An 18,993-nucleotide genomic window follows, 5' to 3' on the forward strand; every position below is an offset into this window, starting at 1 on the left:
CTTTAATCATTTTGCTGCTGGTGAGCATTTAAGATTATGCAATGATAAATAATTTGGACCTTTATACAAATGTATATTTGTACCTTTGTGGAAATATTTCTATAAATTTAACTGTTAGTAAAACAACTGTTTTAAAAAGATTGTGCGTTTTAATTGATATTGTTAGAGTTAAGCTCCAACCAACTCACTGCATGAGCATGTTTATAACCTTATTTTATCTCCCTGGTGGCTCAGACAGTAAAGCATCTGCCCACAATGTGGGAGACCCGGGTTTGATCCCTGGGTTGGGAAGATCCCCTGGAGAAGGAAATGGCAACCCACTCCAGTACTCTTGCTAGAAAATTCCATGGATGGAGGATCCTGATGGGCTACAGTCCATGGGGTCACAAAGAGTCAGGCACAACTGAGTGACTTCACTTTCACAAGACTTTTAGTTTTTGCTGATTTGGTGAGTGAATATTTTTTCATTTTTACAATTTTATTGACTGAATGTAACTGATTTACAATAAATTTGACATGTGATTTTGTGTGTTTATGTGTGTATGAGAAACTATCACTACAACCAAGCTAATAAACACTATTGCCTCTAGGAGTTTTCTTGTGCCCCTTTGTAATTTGTCCTGCCCTTCCAACACTGTCTGTAAGCAACCACTGATCTGCTATTACTATTCTATTTTCTAGTCTTTCATTTAAATGTAATCAGTCTGGCTTCTTCTACTCTGTATGATTATTGTAAGATTCATCCATTTTGTTATTTGTGTCAACACTTCATGCCTTTTTATTGCTGAGTATATATATCCATACCATGGGATATAACACTAATTTCCATTTGCCTGTTCATGGATATTTAGGCTGTTTTCAAATGTCTTTGTTACTAGAATTGTGTGTCTACCTGCTTTTATTTCTCTTGGGTACCTAATCATGACAGGAACAGGTGGCATGGTAGGTTTATGCTGAACTTTTAAAGAAATAATCAAATGGTTTTCCAAAATGGTTTTAACATTTTACATTTCTACAGTGAGAGTTCCAGTTGAACCATATTCTCTCCAGCACTCTGTCCATTTTTGTGTACTGTGTATACTGTATAATTTTAATTGTGCTAATTTTTGATAAATATAATTTCTGATAAATATAATTAACAATTTTAATTGTGTGAATGTGTACTGGTATCACCTTGTCATTTTAATTTGCATTTCTCTTATGACTAATGATGTTGAACATCTTCACAGGCGCTTATTTGCCATACACACATCTTCTTTGATGATGTGTCTGTTTCAATCATTTTGCCCACTGTTTTATTCAGTGGTTTGTCTTAGTATATATTCTAAGTACAAGTCCTCCATCAGATATATGTTCTGCAGATATTTTCTTACAGTCTGGTGGCTTATTTTCTCTTCTTCCTCCTCTTTCTTTAACAGTATTTTATGAAAAGCAAAGTTTTAAGTTTTGATTAAATCCACTTTTTTTCTTTTATAGTTTGTGCTTTTGCATTGTATCTAAGACATCTCTGCCAAATCCGAGATCACTTGTTTCCTCTGAAGATAGAGGAAAAGGGCTATGATCAAGGAATCAAGTATTCTCTAGAAGTTGAGGGCAGGAAAATAGATTCACCCCTAAGGAAAACAGCCTTGCCAAACCTTGATTTTATCCCAGTGAGACCTACATCAGAAATCTACAGAACTTTAAAGATAATAAATTTCTGGTGCTTTAAGCCACAGTTTGTGGTAATTTGTTGTAATGGCAATAGAAAACTAAGACAGCATAGTTTTTCTAATTTTAGCTTCTGATTTTTTCTTACTAGTATGTAGAAATAAAATTAATTTTTACATATTGACCTTGTATCCTTCAACCATGCTTAACCTTTCCTACCTTCTGTGGCATTTTCTACATAGATGACCATGTGATCATGTATTAATAAAAACATGTATACTTCTTTCTTTTCTAACCTGTACGCTTTTTATTGTTTTTCTTGGCTGATTGTACTGTTTAGAACCTCTAGTGTAATGTTTACTGGAATTAGTAACAGTGGGCATCCTTATTTCATTCCTGATCTTAAAGGTAAAGCATTCAGTCTTTCATTATTAAATATAATGTTAGCTATAGGTTTTTCATAGATGTCCTTCATCAGTTTGAGAAATTTTCTTCCTTTTCAAATTTGTTGAGAGTTTTATTAGAAATGGATTTTGCATCTTGTCATATTTTTTAACATTACTGAGATGACCATCTGGTATTTTTTAGTTTGAATATGGAAAGGCAGAGGAACCAGAGATCAAATTGCCAACATCCACTGGATCATGGAAAAAGCAGAGAGTTCCAGAAAAACAATTTATTTCTGCTTCATTGACTATGCCAAAGCCTTTGACTGTGTGGATCACAAGCAACTGTGGAAAATTCTGAAAGAAATGGGAATACCAGACCACCTGAACTGCCTCTTGAGAAACCTGTATGCAGGTCAGGAAGCAACAGTTAGAACTGGACATGGAACAACAGACTGGTTCCAAATAGGAAAAGGAGTACATCAAGGTTGTATATTGTCACCCTGCTTATTTAACTTATATGCAGAGTACATCATGAGGAACGCTGGGCTGGAAGAAGCACAAGCTGGAATCAAGATTGCCAGGAGAAATATCAATAATCTCAGATATGCAGATGACACTACCCTTATGGCAGAAAGTGAAGAGGAACTCAAAAGCCTCTTGATGAAAGTGAAAGAGGAGAGTGAAAAGGTTGGCTTGAAGCTCAACATTCAGAAAACGAAGATCATGGCATCTGGTCCCATCACTTCATGGGAAATAGATGGGGAAACAGTGTAAGCAGTGTCAGACTTTATTTTTTTGGGCTCCAAAATCACTGCAGATGCTGATTGCAGCCATGAAATTAAAAGACGCTTACTCCTTGGAAGGAAAGTTATGACCAACCCAGACAGTGTATTAAAAAGCAGAGACATTACTTTGCCAACCAAGGTCTGTCTAGTCAAGGCTATGGTTTTTCCAGTGGTCATGTATGGAAGTGAGAGTTGGACTGTGAAGAAAGCTGATCGCCGAAGAATTGATGCTTTTGAACTGTGGTGTTGGAGAAGACTCCTGAGAGTCCCTTGGACTACAAGGAGATCCAACCAGTCCATTCTAAAGGAGATCGATCCTGGGTGTTCATTGGAAGGACTGATGCTAAAGCTGAAGCTCCAATACTTTGGCCACCTCATGCGGCAAGTTGACTCACTGGAAAAGACTCTGATGCTGGGAGGGATTGGGGGCAGGAGGAGAAGGGGACGACAGAGAATGAGATGGCTGGATGGCATCACCAATTCGATGGAGGTGGGTTTGGGTGGACTCTGGGAATTGGTGATGGACAGGGAGGCCTGGAGTGCTGCAGTTCATCGGGTCGCAAAGAGTCGGACACGACTGAGCAACTGAACTGAACTGAACTGAATATGATAAATTACACTGATTGACATCAAGTGGTAAACTCATCTTGTATTGCTGGAATAAACCACATTTGGCCATGATATGTTCCCCCTTTTATTTATCTCTGGTTCAATTTGTTAGAATTTTATAAAGAATTAGTGCATTTATATTAGTAAGGGCTACTGGTCTGTCCTTTTCTTGAATGTCTTTGTTAGGTTTTTATAAGAAGGCAATGCTGGCCTCATAGAATGAGTTGGGAACTATCATCCCCCTTTTAAATTTTCTGAAAAAGTGTTTAGAATTAATACCGCTTCTTATTTAAATGTTCAGCAGAATTCACAAGTGTAGCCTTCTATGCATGGGGTTTTCTTTGTAAGTTTTAAACTACAAATTTATTTAATAAATATAATCCTACTCATGCTGTTTCTTCTTGAGTGGACTCTGTCAATTTGTGTTTTCAAGGAATTTTCCCATTTCATCAAAGTTGAGGAATTTAATGACATAAGGTGTTTTATAACATTTTATTTCTATCATTTTGTTATCTATATCTATCATTTTGTTATCTACAGTTACATCTCACATTTTTGTTATTTTGAAATTTGTATCTTTTTATTTCTTGATCAGTCTGACTAGAGTGTTAATGATTTTAAAATAATCATCTTTTTGTTTCATTGATATTTTGTTTTTAATTTATTTATGTTCTTTCAAAATTATTTCTTATTTTCTGCTCATTTTGGGTTTAATTTGCTCTTTTCCTCATAACGTGGAAACTGAAATCATTGTTTTGAGACCTTTCTACTTTTCTAAGGTAAGTGTTTTAGTGCTATAATATTAATAACCATTTTACCTAAGTTCAAATTTTTCTGAAAGTTGTGATTTCCTAAATGTTGTATGTAACCTCCTCCCTAATTCAGAAATCTTGTATTTGTAGAGTGGGTGTGGCATTTGCTTTGCCACGACTTATACACTGACAGGAAGGTGAGCTGTTAATCAAGAAACTTTCTTCTACTTTGACCTTACTTTCATGATTCAGTCTCCACCTTTTACCCCAGCTCCCAGGACTGGTCAGCTCCTGACTGATTTCCCTCACTGATTTCAAACTTCAAGGAAATACAAAGTAGTACTTCCTCACAAAATAGTTAGAGATCTTTGTTCTAAGGAATAATCAGAAAACCTCTAGCAACCCATTACCTAAAATTTTAATGTCCCCAAGATGAATATAAAGTTAATAAGACTATCAGTCATGAAATAACAACTGTCTTTTTGGAGTCCTAGCTATCCAAGAATGAGTAGGGTCACAAAGCCAAAGACACCAAACTGGAAAATTCCAAAGTGTTTCAGGCACGTCCCAGTCTTTGTAAATAGCACCCTCTAGAGTTTTTCAGTTCGTGCTCTGAGCTAGATCAGAACAGACAGGAAATAAATTTGTCTACAGAACTTTATAGTATCTCTATGAAAATCAGTACTAACATTGAAATATTACTGAAAAAAGAGAAAAAGGTATAAATAAGTGGCATAATTTTTTGTAATGAATTAGGAATGACCAGGACTGCTAGCTCTGTACCTTGTCATTGAGATCAAAACCAAATAGTCATAAAGGTAGAACAAAGAACACAATATAGTTACTTATTTACTAAAACAAAATTTCACTTTTGGTTTCAGAACAAATTTTAAAATAAGAGTGCTCATTTTTATTAGATTTCCAAATTGATTTCAAATGAATTCTTTAAGCAGAAGAAAATGAAAATCAGATTTTCAAGAGAAGGAAAGTACAGTAACTTACTTAGGTCCATAGGCATACATTTCCTTAAAGGTCTACCATCATAGAACAATTTTCCTAACAGTGAAATACAAAAATAAATTGCAGACATTGATACACTGCCTACCTGTAGTACCTACCAATTTTTTCCAGCTGTTTGGATACATGTGGAGAGTTTTCCCAAAGTTTACATCTAAAACATTTAGCTAAAATCAAACTGTTCAATAATACGGCAAACTTTTCTTGAGTAGCCACAAAATCTGATAACCCTAAAAAAAAGGTTTCCAGTATTAAATCTAGTATACTATTTTACTGGGAAAATACTGAAAATCTAACAAGCCTGTAACATACATCTTGTAATTCGTGAGCCACTTCTGAAAATCTTTGAGGTATCTTGTGTCAAAGCAAAGTCTTGTACAGGAATGCATCCTAGCTGAGCCTGAATAAGACTGGGGAAAGAAGAAATTTCATTATTTCTTTTTAAAAGTTACTATCTCACAATATTTGACATAGTGACTGAAGTCTATCTTCTTAAAATTCCTCTCTGCCTTGATTTCTGTGACATTATACAGCTCTGTATCTTTTATCATTATTGTTGCAAGTCATTGTTGACTTCCTCTTCCCAACCTCTGAAAGGTCAGTTCTTATTTCTCTACTCTTCTTTATTCACTCAACCTCTCTTTCTCTCAAAAAAATCTCATTTCTTCTCAAGACTTTCATTATAATCTCTAGACTGATAAATTTCAAATGATCACAGGGCACTTGCACTTAGACTTTTTCCTTCCACCTTGATACATCTAAAATTGTTTTCATATTCTTCTCCAATGCAGCTCTGTCTTTGAACTTTAATATATATAAGTATTATAGAAAACAACACAATTTATATAATCGACAAATATTTATTAAGTACCTACTGAGTTGTAAAGCATCCTGTTAGGTGCTGAAGATTCTGTTCAATATTTGAAGGTTGGTAGCTTATTAGCTGGAGAAGGCAATGGCAAGCCACTCCAGTATTCTTGCCTAGAAAATCGCATGGACAGAGGAGCCTGGTAGGCTGCAGTCCGTGGGGTCGCTACTAGTCAGACACGACTGAGCGACTTCACTTTCACTTTTCACTTTCACACATTGGAGAAGGAAATGGCAACCCACTCCAGTGTTCTTGCCTGGAGAATCCCAGGGATGGCGGAGCCTGGTCGGCTGCCATCTGTGGGGTCGCACAGAGTCGGACATGACTGAAGTGACTTGGCAGCGGCAGCAGCTTATTAGCTGATTATTAGAAACAAGCAGTTGCTTGGCTATAAAAATTTGAGTAGAGGTTAAGAGGGGAGAAAAGGAGTTACCACTGTATCTCAGGTCTTTGCTACCTCTTTTGTCTGTTTACTTATCTAACCAGGCCTTGATATGCAAATCCCCCTAAGATTCTAACTAAAATTATTAGACTCGTATTTTCTGGGGGGATCTCTTATAAGATAAAAAACTGGTATACAAAGAGAAAGGGTAGAATAGTTATATTTCATGGCTTGTTTTTAGTAAACAATATATGAAAATAGAAAGAAGCAACTAACTCACATCTCAGAATGGATGTATATAGCTGAAACTAAGTTTTCTCTTAGGGTCATTTAAACTCAATAGGAGTGATGAGCTGCTGCTGCTGCTAAGTCGTGTCCGACTCTGTGTGACCCCATAGACGGAAGCCCACCAGGCTCCCCCGTCCCTGGGATTCTCCAGGCAAGAACACTGGAGTGGGTTGCCATTTCCTTCTCCAATGTGTGAAAGTGAAAAAAAAGTGAAAGTGAAGTCGCTCAGTTGTGTCCGACCCTTAGCGACCCCACGGACTGCAGCCTACCAGGCTCCTCCATCCATGGGATTTTCTAGGCAAGAGTACTGGAGTGGCTAAGTCTCAATAAAAAATTAACTTCTCATCTATTAAAAGGAAAACTTCTACAATTATGGGGAGGATCTACATGGTTAACACCAGGCTATGGTCGTTTAAGTTTAAAGGCTCCTCTATGTTGGGAACGGTTAAAATCATACTAAAAATGATCAACCTGGTAATATGAGGCAAGGCTGGGTGCTTTATGAACTATGCCTATTATTACCCTTGGAGAGAGTTATTGGTATGTAACCCAGTGGATTTGTGGCACTAATTTATGGCCTTGACATCTACAGGGATGATACGAAGGTGTAGCCTGGGATTCCCATGAATTTAAGGTCATACATGTTAACAAATTACAGGTAACCCCAACCAATCTACCATTGGTATGATCCCAATGGGTCAAAGATCTTTATTCTACTGGTATGACCATTTAGCAGCTTGTGTGTGTGTGCACGCCTTCAATGGGGTTGGAGGATTTAATTGACCATATCTAAGCCTTGACAACTTTCATAAGCTTTAAATGATAGTAACTGGGCTATTAGCCTATTGAATTCTGAGATCTCTATGATGAGAAAGGCAGTGCTACACAGCTGCAAGACCCTTGACACCTTACAGCATCTCAGGGAGATATCTGTGCTATAATTCAAACTGAATGCTGTATTTTTGTACCTGATAAATTCTTTAATGTAACACATTTGAACCAAATGAAAAATCAGATTTCTGCTCTAAGTGACCCATTCCCTAGTCTTGATAATCTTCAAAATAATACTGGTATGGGAGGCTCATGGCTAAAATATTTACTTTTAATTCCACTAATGTTACTAACTATACCGTTTGTATTTTGCTTGTTTCACAAGATTATTATTTCTTGTATTACCAAGTATATGACTGAGCCTTCAATGGAAATGATGACTAGACTTGAAGGAGTTGATCAAATGTATAGTTCGATATATGATCAATGATTGTAACAGTGTAACTAGAAGGCAATGGCAACCCACTCCAGTACTCTTGCCTGGGAAATCCCATGGACGGAGGAACCTGGTAGGCTGCAGTCCATGGGGTCGCTAAGAGTCGGACACGACTGAGCGTCTTCACTTTCACTTTTCACTTTCATGCATTGGAGAAGGAAATGGCAACCCACCCCAGTGTTCTTGCCCGGAGAATCCCAGTGATGGGAGAGCCTCGTGGGCTTCCATCTATGATGTCACACAGAGTCGGACACGACTGAAGCGACTTAGCAGCAGCAGCATAGACTAATTGGGGCTTCCCTGGTGGTTCAGTGGTAAAGGACTTGTCTGCCAATGCACGAGACATGGATTTGATCCCTGGATCAGAAAGATCCTCTGGAGAAGGAAATGGTAACCCACTCCAATATTCCTGCCTGGGAAATCTCATGGACAGAGAAGCCTAGCAGGCTACAGTCTATGGGGTTGCAAAAGAGTTGCACAGGACTAAACAACAACACAACAGACTAATTACTTTTTTGGCTACAATATATGCTTCTGAAAATTATTTTGCTACATCTATTTAGAAATGGCTATACACCCCAATGTTCACAGCAGCATTATTTACAATCACCAAAGAACAGAAGCAACCTAAGTGTCCATCAACAGACGGATGGATAAAGATTGTGGTACATAAATATACAATGAACTACTACTCAGCCACAAAAAAAGAGAATGAAATTTTGTCATTTGCAGCAACATGGATGGATTTGGAGTCATTAGGCTAAATGACTGGAGGAGGGTATGCCAACCCACTCCAGTATTCTTGCCTGAAGAATCCCCATGGACAGAGGAGCCTGGCAGGCCACAGTCCATGGAGTTGCAAAGAGTTGGACATGACACAGCACAGCATGTTAAGTCAAATAATTCAGACAGAGAAAGACAATTATTATATGATATCACTTTTATGTGTTATCTAAAAAATACAACAAACTAGTGAATAAAACAAAAAAAAAAGAAACAGATTCACAGATCCAGAGAACAAACTAGTGATTACCAGTGGGGAGAGAGATGAGGGCAGGGCAATATAAGGGTAGGAGGAATATAGATTATGGAATTATACGAAATCATGTGTGTGAAACTTCTGAAAATTGTAAAGCACTGGCAGGAAAGCTACGACAAACGTAGACAGTGTGTTAAAAAGCAAAGATATCACTTTGCCGACAAAGATCCATATAGTCAGAGCTATGGTCTTTCCAGTAGTCAGGAACAGTTGTGAGAGCTGGACCATAAAGGATGCAAAGCACCGAAGAATTGATGGTTTTGAACTGGGGTGCTGGAGAAGACTATTGAGAATCCCTTGGACTGCAAGGAGATCCAACAAGTCCATCCTAAAGGAGATCAGTCCTGGATGTTCATTGGAAGGACTGATGCTGAGGCTGAAACTCCCAATACTTTGGCCACCTGATGCGAAGAGCTGACTCATTTAAAAAGACTCTGATGCTAGGAAAGATGGAAGGTAGGAGGAGAAGGGGGTGACAGAGGATGAGATGGTTGGATGGCATCACCAACTCAATGGACATGAATTTAAGCAAACTCTGGGAGATAGTGAAGGACAGGGAAGTCTGGCATACTGCAGTCATGGGGTTGCAGAGTCGGACATGACTGAGCGACTGAACAACAACAAAAATTAGACATTAACAACAAAAGAATGACTATTTTTAAAAATTACTACTTTAAAAATTTTAAACAATTTAAAATAATTCTTAAAGAGGAAACCAAAACTAAAGAAATTATAAACTAATTAGAAAGAACAGCAATAGATTTAGAAAACCTATAGAACAGCATTAGATTTACCACTCAAAGTGGTACTCACTGGAAAATTTGTCTGAAATATTTTATAGAAAATTTAAAGAAAAACAAAATAAATGGAGAAAAATACAATTGAAAAGATTACAAAAAAAAGTAGATGGGGAAAAAAATAAAGACAAAATGAGAAATTAATGAAATAGAAAATTAGAGTAAAGATAAAAAATGTAAAATTAATAGAATATTAAATATGGTCAATAAGTAAAAAATAAATGGCTTGAAAAGATCAAACTTTAGAAATCTCAAGCAAATCTGATTAAGAAAAAGGGGATGATACAAATAATATTAGAAATTAGAAAAGACATATATTTAGAGGAAATTTTACCTTATGAGAGAACAAAATACTTTATGTCATAAAAACTGACAAGCTGGGTAAAATGAATAGCTCAGGAACATATAAATTAACAATAATTTATTCAAGAAAATTAGTAAAAGAACAAAAGATATGAAATAAATTGCTGAGAAATCCAACTTTTAGATTCAGTGACAATGGTGAGCCATGACGGTTTGCTGGCTCTCCTCTTTGAACTCAAGACTATTTTTACAAATAAGTGAGAGAGAGGTTGATGGATTCCAGAATCAAATCCAAAAAGTATGAGAAATTCTCTGGTGGTAAAACACTAGAAACTTGACAAATGAAACAGTAATGAGACAAAGATATTTTCTCTCTCTGAAACTAGAGAACATATACTAAAAGTTCTATCTACAACAAGATAAGAAAAATAGAGTTATAAACTATTAGAAATCAAGAGATAAAACCATCACTATTTATAGATAATATGGTTGTCTCTCTAGGTAATCCCAGCAAACCGTCTAAAGGACAACTCATATTGTTAAGGGAGTTCAGTAAGAACCAGGTAAATCAAAATTGTTCTTGACTGACTATAAAAAGGAATGTAAAGGACTCACAATATCAAACTCTATAAGATACCAAGAAATAAACCTATCAAGAAATATAAAACCTAGTTCTAATGAGGTGGATAAAACTGAAGCCTCTTATATAGAGTGAAGTAAGTCAGAAAGAAAAACACCAATATAGTATATTAACGCATATATATGGAATTTAGAAAGATGGTAACGATGACCCTATATGTGAGACAACAAAAGAGACACAGATGTAAGGAACGGACTTTTGGACTCTGTGGGAGAAGGTGAGGGTGGGATGATTTGAGAGAATGGCATTGAAACATGTATATTATCATATGTGAAAGAGACTGCCAGTCTAGGTTCGATGCATGAGACAGGGTGCTCAGGGCTGGTGCACTTGGATGACCCTGAGGGATGAGATGGGGAGGGAGGTGGGAGAGAGGTTCAGGATGGGGAATACATGTACACCCATGGCTGATTCATGTCAATGTATGGCAAAAATCACTACAATATTGTAAAGTGATGAGCCTCCAATTAAAAAAATTAAAGAAGAAATATAAAACCTAAATGAGTTATAAAATATCACAGAAAGATCTGAGTAGATGAAGAGATATCATACTTTTAGATTTCAGTACTGAGAAAGAATTCTTCCACAAACTAATCTATAAAACCAATTTTGAAAGGCCTTTTCCTAGATCTTGACAAACTAATTCTAAAGTTCATAAGGAGGATAAAATGCAGGAATATTCAAAATGTTTTTTAAAGAACATTAAGAAGGGACCAGATAACAAAACCTGCAATAAAATGGTAGTACGTAAATGTGGTATTGTCATAGCAACAAAATAAACAGACCAGTAAGTGTCCAGAATCAGACCCTTAGGAATTTAGTTTATGTGAAGATGGCATTCCAAATCAATAGGCAAAGAGAGAAAGACAACATATTTATTAAACACTCCTGACTGTCTTTCAGGGATGAAATATAATTAAATTCTTAATTCATATCACACATAAAAATTAACTCCAAACCTATGAGAAGCCTTCAGATAAAAATCAAATGAGTTTAAAGTATTAGAAGAGATGATAGGAAAAGTCCTATAATCTTAGGATATGTGGCAGACTACTTTATCTACGTAACATTCATTTTCTATTTCCATCTTAATAGCAGAATCCTAATTTTAATAAAGGCACACTAACAAGACATTTCTCTGTCTCCTTTGCACTTGGCTGTAGCCATGTACTCGGTGTGAAAGTGTTATCTTAGATTTCCAAGAAACCTATTGAAAAGAGGAAGGATATTCAAGGGTAATAATGGCTGAAGCTCTAGCAGTCATTATGGACAATGAGGTGACCTTGAAATAGAAGTCATGTGTGGGATAGCAAGGCAGAAAGACAGGAATACAGATTTGAAAAATTTTTAATATAATTTTTCACTCATTAGAGATTGAGAAAACTTCAAAGATACAAAACAAGTATTGGGATGATGCATGGAAATCATTCTTTTTACACTGTGGATGGCAACTGTAAATAAGAGAAGCTTTTTGAATGCAATTTGCATTATATATTAAATCTTCTCATGTATACCCTTTTACCTGGAAATTCTTGAAAAATATGGCATAAATATATGGAAGTTCATTTCAGCCTTATTTTTAATACCAAAAAATGTATAAGCCATCTAACTCTTCATCAATAAAGGAATGGTTAAAAATTACAGTATGTTCATACTATAGAATACATTGCTGTTAAAATACACATTGGTATTAAAATAAATGAGGTTAACATGTGTAGGTACTGATATAGAATCTTCATATCACAAGAGCAATAATTGCAGTAGACCTTTTTATATACAGACACAATATGTCTATTAGCACATATTAAATATATATGTGCTAAATAAATAGGAAATATGAATGACCCACAGAAAACTACTGATAATAGTTACTTCTGGGGGTCAAAGGGAGACCTGATTTTTTGCTTTATAAATTTTAATTTTGAATTTTTAAAAATGAATCCATGCATTACTTATTATACAGGTAATTTATGTAAGAAGAAACAAATATGAAAAGAAATCACTTATTTGGAAATATATTCTATAAGTTCATTGGAAAATACCAATTAAAGGAAACAGAGCTAATGCTGAAGAGGACAGACCTCAGAATTATGAAAAATTAAAAAACAGCAATAAAGGGCAGAAAGTTGAAGGATAAAACCTTAAAATTAAGAGGATTAACACCGGCCTATAAAAGAACCAATCTGAAATTCAGCAAAGTAATAAGAATATAAGAGACTAGAAAGTGGTAGATATTAGCCTTCATTACCCACCAAAAGACTGTACATTTTAGATTAAGAAAATGCCCCCCATACAGTCACTCTTCCTGGTCATATCAAGTAGTGACATTAAGTGGAAAATTACAAAAGGAAGCTAATTTATGATATATATGTGTGCATGTGTATCAAATTGCTTCAGCTGTGTCAACTCTTTGCAACCCTAAGGACTGTAGCCCTCCAGGCTCCTTTGTTCATGGGACTCTCCAGCCAAGAATACTGAAGTGGGCTGCCATGCCCTCCTTCAGGGGATCTTCTTGACCCTCAGGGACTGAACCCGATCTCTTACATCTCCTACATTGGCAGGTGGGTTCTTTACCATTTGCACCACCTAGGAAGTCCTATGATACATATAGAAATAATTATAAAGTCATGAATTTTAAGAATCTGACAGTCCTAATTAAAAGAATGCATGATCCAATCTAAGGCAAGGTAAGTGAAAGCATTAAAATTGTAATATAGTGTTCCCAACAAGATGCTTGTGCAAATACCTTGATTTAATTTGACTCAGTTAATGCAACAGGGTATATTGAGAAATCCATTGTGAGACTTTAAGAGACCTAGATTCTAATTCTCCAGCTGCCCTCAGTATAGCACCATAACCTCAAGCAAGTCACAACTTACCTAGGCATCACTTACTTCATTTGTAAAATGAGAGGATTGGGGTACATGATTTCTAAGTTCTGTATGATCTCTACGGACATTTAAATTTCTAGAGAAATATGGCTAAGAAACAGAACACTAACTTCTGCCCTCCAAGCTGTAGATCTGCCTGATGAGTAGTATACAACAGTGAGAAGTCTGTTTCTGAGATGTCAAGGTATTTGGGAGATAAAGTTTAATAAGAATTTAGGAAGTATCCTAGGGAAAGAGTGACCTCCTTTAGCTAAGGAGACAAAAGGAAATTCTTTGGCCAACTGGTTTTATTGAGCCCCATGAAAAAAATCATTTTTACTTGAAGTCACCTGATCTAAATCAAGTTATTTAACACTAAGATATAACTACTCAGAAAACCAAGCACTTGGCATAGCAGAAAAAGTATCATTGCCTGTGTGATTGCAACCTGAGTAAAGTCATTATAAACTACAATGTAATTTTAGTTTACTCTTCGAATTACTCTCCTCTATGAGTTTGAGTGAACTCTGGGAGTTGATGATGGACAGGGAGGCCTGGCATGCTGTGATTCGTGGGGCCGCGGAGAGTCGGACACAACTGAGCGACTGAACTGAACTGATACAGACTTCCCCGGAGAAGGCAATGGCAAGCTACTCCAGTACTCTTGCCTAGAAAATCCCATGGATGGAGCGGCCTAGTAGGCTGCAGTCCGTGGGGTCGCTAAGGGTCGGACACGACTGAGCAACTTCACGTTCACACATTGGAGAAGGAAATGGCAACCCACTCCAGTGTTCTTCCCTGGAGAATCCCAGGGACGGGGGAGCCTGGTGGGCTTCCGTCTATGGGGTCACACAGAGTCGGACACGACTGAAGTGACTTAGAAGCAGCTGCAGCATACTGACTTCCCATTGCTGGCAGAACAGTCACCCCATTATCACATATGCATTCTTTCACTCAGGTTATTTCTTTTAATATGTCTTTCCTGCTGCTGCTGCTGCTGCTAAGTCACTTCAGTCGTGTCCGACTCTGTGTGACCCAATAGACGGCCTCCTACCAGGCTCCCCCGTCCCTGGGATTCTCCAGGCAAGAACACTGGAGTGGGTTGCCATTTCCTTCTCCAATGCATGAAAGTGAAAAGTGACTTTCCTAGAACATCACTATTGCTCTATAGACATTTACGACATTTTTTCATACTGTCCATTATTTTTATACACATGGTTCTCATTCAAGCCAACTTGAAAGTTGTTGTGGATGAGAAGCACATCTTCTTTCTATTGTCTACCATGCCTCAACAGATCACACTCTCAATGTTTGTTGATTTAAAAATTCACAAATGATCTTTTTAAAGACTGAGAGTTTGGAGAAATTAATTTTACATCTGCATTCTGACTCCTCATTCTTATGTAAATGTTCTTTATTTGTATTAAGGAAAACAAATTTAAAATGTTTTAAACATAAAAAACCTTCATAAATATGAATCATGGACAAGTTATCAGTATTTTAGGACATTTAACAATTAGTTTTCTTTACCAATTTACTTTCATTTCTCTTGTTTTAATTCTTCCTTCCATTGGAAATCTGGAAATAAATAAGGCAAACTTTTATTATTATTACTTATTTTAGCTGAATGAAACCTTTTAAAAAATTATTTAAAACATTTAATTTCTGTACCTGATAGTTATCCTATTTGGATCTTTGTTCAAAGTATTTAATGCTTTCTTTTCATTTATTCTTAATTGTACATCTAGAAATTCCTTGCAGCTGGCTATCATTGTGACCTATAAAATTTCAGCATTTGTTCATTTGGTTATGTCCATTCTTTACCTCTTTTCTCTCATTTATTTTTCTGAACTTATTTATTTTTAATGTTGCTTTGGAACATCACATTTAGCACATTTTGCCTTATACATTTTGCTTCTTTAAGGATTCATTCAATCACTGACAAATATTTACAAACACCTGTTATATATGCCAGACACTGCTACACACTGGGACTATACCAATAAGATTGTAAAGATTAACAAGATGAAATTTAAAATATTCAGCCTAGCATGTACCATATGATAAGCACTCAATAAATGAAGATTTCATTAATACCACTATTACTACTGTTATATTATTGTTCAGGCTTCTATAGGTTGCAAATTGTTATACTTACTGAGGATAATTTTTTAATGAAAAAGAATGCTGTTGGTATAAAGAAATTTGTATTCTAGAACCTACCTAATTCTCCCAGATGATTTTGAGCAAAGCACTCTGCTTTGAGTTCTCACACCTGTAAAATGAAACTAGCACCTTTTCTAATTCTAATTCTGTTTTACACTTACAGAACTCAAAATCAGATGGGTTAATGTTAACTCTTGATTTCTTCTCAGTTAAGAATAATATTCAACACAACACTGTAGATCAACTATACTTCAATAAAAAGTAAATTAGAAGAGTATTTACATGAAAATACAAGCCTTCTACTCATTAATTTTTGAACAATGTTTAGTATCAATATAATAATCTTATTGTAATAATCAACTTAGATATTTTAAATAAAAATAGTTTAAATTTGAGAATAAATATAAAAGTCATGTTTCACGTTCATATTCCCAGTTAAGGAAGGAAGGAGCAATATAGTTACAGGTGCCAAAAATATGACTATGCTTCTATTCACTGCTGTAGCTACAAAGGTACCCCACTGGCAATATTTTAGGATAGCCTGTTTTTACTTCCCATTTTCTCCAAAATTAGTTCTTTTTTCTGGCCTGTCAGCAATGCTATTCTCTTTCTACTGTTATTGTTACCCTGATGCAAAGGATTTAGGGAAGAGTTGCAAGTAAGAGGCATATCTTTCCACGGCAGACTTTCCTAATATATCATGCCACACCATCTTGGAATCTTTCTCAACATATTATACTTGGTAGCCACTACCAAGGTAATCAGAATTATCACGTAAGTTGAAAGGTAGTTGCTATCCTTTCTTTGGGTATGTATATAAATTTTCTTAGCCCTAATATAAGATGCTATTAGAAATATATTCTAAGGAGTAATATCAAATAAAGAGGAAAAACATATGCACTATTGGAAATGCTTTCTTTTCTGCTCATGTATTCTTAAATTACAGGAGATATACAAATCAGTTGTTTCCCCCGATATTATTTTATACTATATCATTGTATACTTATTTTCTTGTGAATATTAATTTACCAGATCTGATAAAGTTTCTTTTCCACTGATTGTACAAAATTTCTTCACGGTCTCAAATGTAATATAATACCAAGCCATCAATCTTCCTGCCTCTGTGGAGAGAGAAGGAAAAATAAACATTCCAAATCAGCTGATACAACTTGCATTTTCATCAGTCTAACACACATTTCTTTAGCATCTCTGCTGCTGCTGCTGCTAAGTCACTTCAGTCGTGTCCGACTCTGTGTGACCCCATAGACGGCAGCCCATCAGGCTACCCCGTCCCTGGGATTCTCCAGGCAAGAACACTGGAGTGGGTTGCCATTTCCTTCTCCAATGTGTGAAAGTGAAAAGGGAAAGTGAAGTCGCTCAGTCATGTCTGACTCGTAGCGACCCCATGGACTGCAGCCTACCAGGCTCCTCCGTCCATGGGATTTTCTAGGCAAGAGTATCTCTACTGTGCCTTTAATAGCATCAGGTACAAAAGACACCAAAAAATCTAGAAAACAGTTTCTGGAAGCTACAGTTTAGCTGGGGAGATAGCCACATATGAAATAGCTAGCATAGAGGACAAAATCCAATTAATAATAATGTTTACATATACCAACTTATGTACTGAGGAGATTAAGCCTCAGAGAATGGTCAGTGTGGGACTACCTTCTAGAGAAAATGGGCTTTGAGTAGCATTTTAAAGTAAACTATAGGCCTTAGCAGAAAGAAATACAGCCATTATGACCTCGGGAAAGAACAAGACTTGTTTATCAAAAGAGTAAAGTTAAAAAGACTATCTTTAGAAAACTCTAAAGAGAGACATAGCTTGATAAACATACAACTACAAATTCAGGTCAAATTGACCTGCTTGAAATACTTGAGCTACCACTTACTAGTTATTAGGTAAGCATGTGCAGGTTACTAGTTTCTTAATGTAATAGGGGAACGATAGAAGCATGCATCTCATATGTTTGTCATGAAGAAAAACAAATGCAATAATATACACATAGTACTTAACACAGTGTCTAAGATTAAATAAATGTTGCCTACTTTTATTATCAAACCATGATGAGTGATTAAAATACAGAGACTCTGAAAGATCCCTGAAATGCTATTAAAGGAGCTTAGATTTTGGTTCTGATTTGTAATAACAGAGGACCACTTAAAATTCTTGAGCATTATTTTAATGAAATTGGAATTTGAAACTAAATTGTTCTGGAAATAAAACATTAGGTTGGCTGAGGGTAGGAGGATGGGCAGAATGAGGATAAGTAATTGATGAAATGGAATTCATTTAAAAGGTTACTGGCTTCAATTATAAGTTGTCAAAAACAGCACAAAGAATTTCAAGTCTTGAGAACACACAGAAAACAGCTGAGAAGAGGAAAATGGTATACTGCTTCTCAAGGAAAGGTCTATTATTTACCTATGTGCTACAGGTTTTGCTGAAGAATAATGTGACATTCCATCACTTAGAGTCATCAAGAACAAGGTACACAGGACAGAACTTAGACTCAGGAATAGCCACTTTCTCAGTTAGGAGTCTAGTGAACAAGTTCAGCCAAAACGTGAGTAATGGAGTGGTTCATAAAAGTGAGATTCTAAGAGCTGTATGTGAGACAGTGGGAATATGACTACCAAAGGAACTAGTATATATTATATTTGAAAGTGAAAGTCGTTCAGTCTTGTTCGACTCTTTGTGACCCCATGGACTATACAGTCCATGGAATTCTCCAGGCCAGAATACTGGAGTGGGTAGCCATTCCCTTCTCCAGGGGATCTTCCCAACCCAAGGATCTAACCCAGGTCTCCTGCATTGCAGATGGATTCTTTACCACCTGAGCCATGCTCCTCTTATCCTGTGCTGTGTTGGGCCAAGTTGCTTCAGTCGTGTCTGACTCTGTGTGACCCTACGAACTGCAACGCACCAGGCTCCTCTGTCCATGGGATTCTCCAGGCAAAGAGTACTGGAGTGGGCTGCCATGCCCTCCTCCAGGGGATCTTTCTGACCTAGGGATTGAACACATGTCTCTTATGTCTCCTGCATTGGCAGGCGGGTTCTTCACCACTGGAGTCACCTGGGAAGCCCTTTCTTATCCTAGATGTTTATAAATTACTATAGGGTATCTCCCTGCTGGAGAAAATGAAAGTTTTTGAGAAAAGGCTTATATT

General features: G+C 36.4%; 1 protein-coding gene across 3 annotated transcripts in view; it reads right to left on the reverse strand.

Moving 5' to 3' along the window:
* The window catches only part of HFM1 (helicase for meiosis 1), a 126,790-nt gene that overhangs the window by 48,007 nt on the left and 59,790 nt on the right, over positions 1-18,993 (reverse strand). For all 3 annotated transcript variants that reach the window (XM_088834872.1, XM_088834873.1, XM_055401417.2), the window contains exons 20-24: positions 16,852-16,943; positions 15,328-15,434; positions 15,187-15,234; positions 5,515-5,612; positions 5,304-5,432 (exon numbers count right to left, since the gene is read on the reverse strand). In XM_088834872.1, the coding sequence (XP_088690998.1) occupies positions 5,304-5,432; positions 5,515-5,612; positions 15,187-15,234; positions 15,328-15,434; positions 16,852-16,943 (474 nt within the window). The remainder of the gene's footprint in view (positions 1-5,303; positions 5,433-5,514; positions 5,613-15,186; positions 15,235-15,327; positions 15,435-16,851; positions 16,944-18,993) is intronic.

This window comes from Moschus berezovskii, chromosome 4 (assembly GCF_049115385.1).
Source record: "Moschus berezovskii isolate FMDL1 chromosome 4, NW_MosBer_1.0, whole genome shotgun sequence".
Lineage (NCBI taxonomy): Eukaryota > Metazoa > Chordata > Mammalia > Artiodactyla > Moschidae > Moschus > Moschus berezovskii.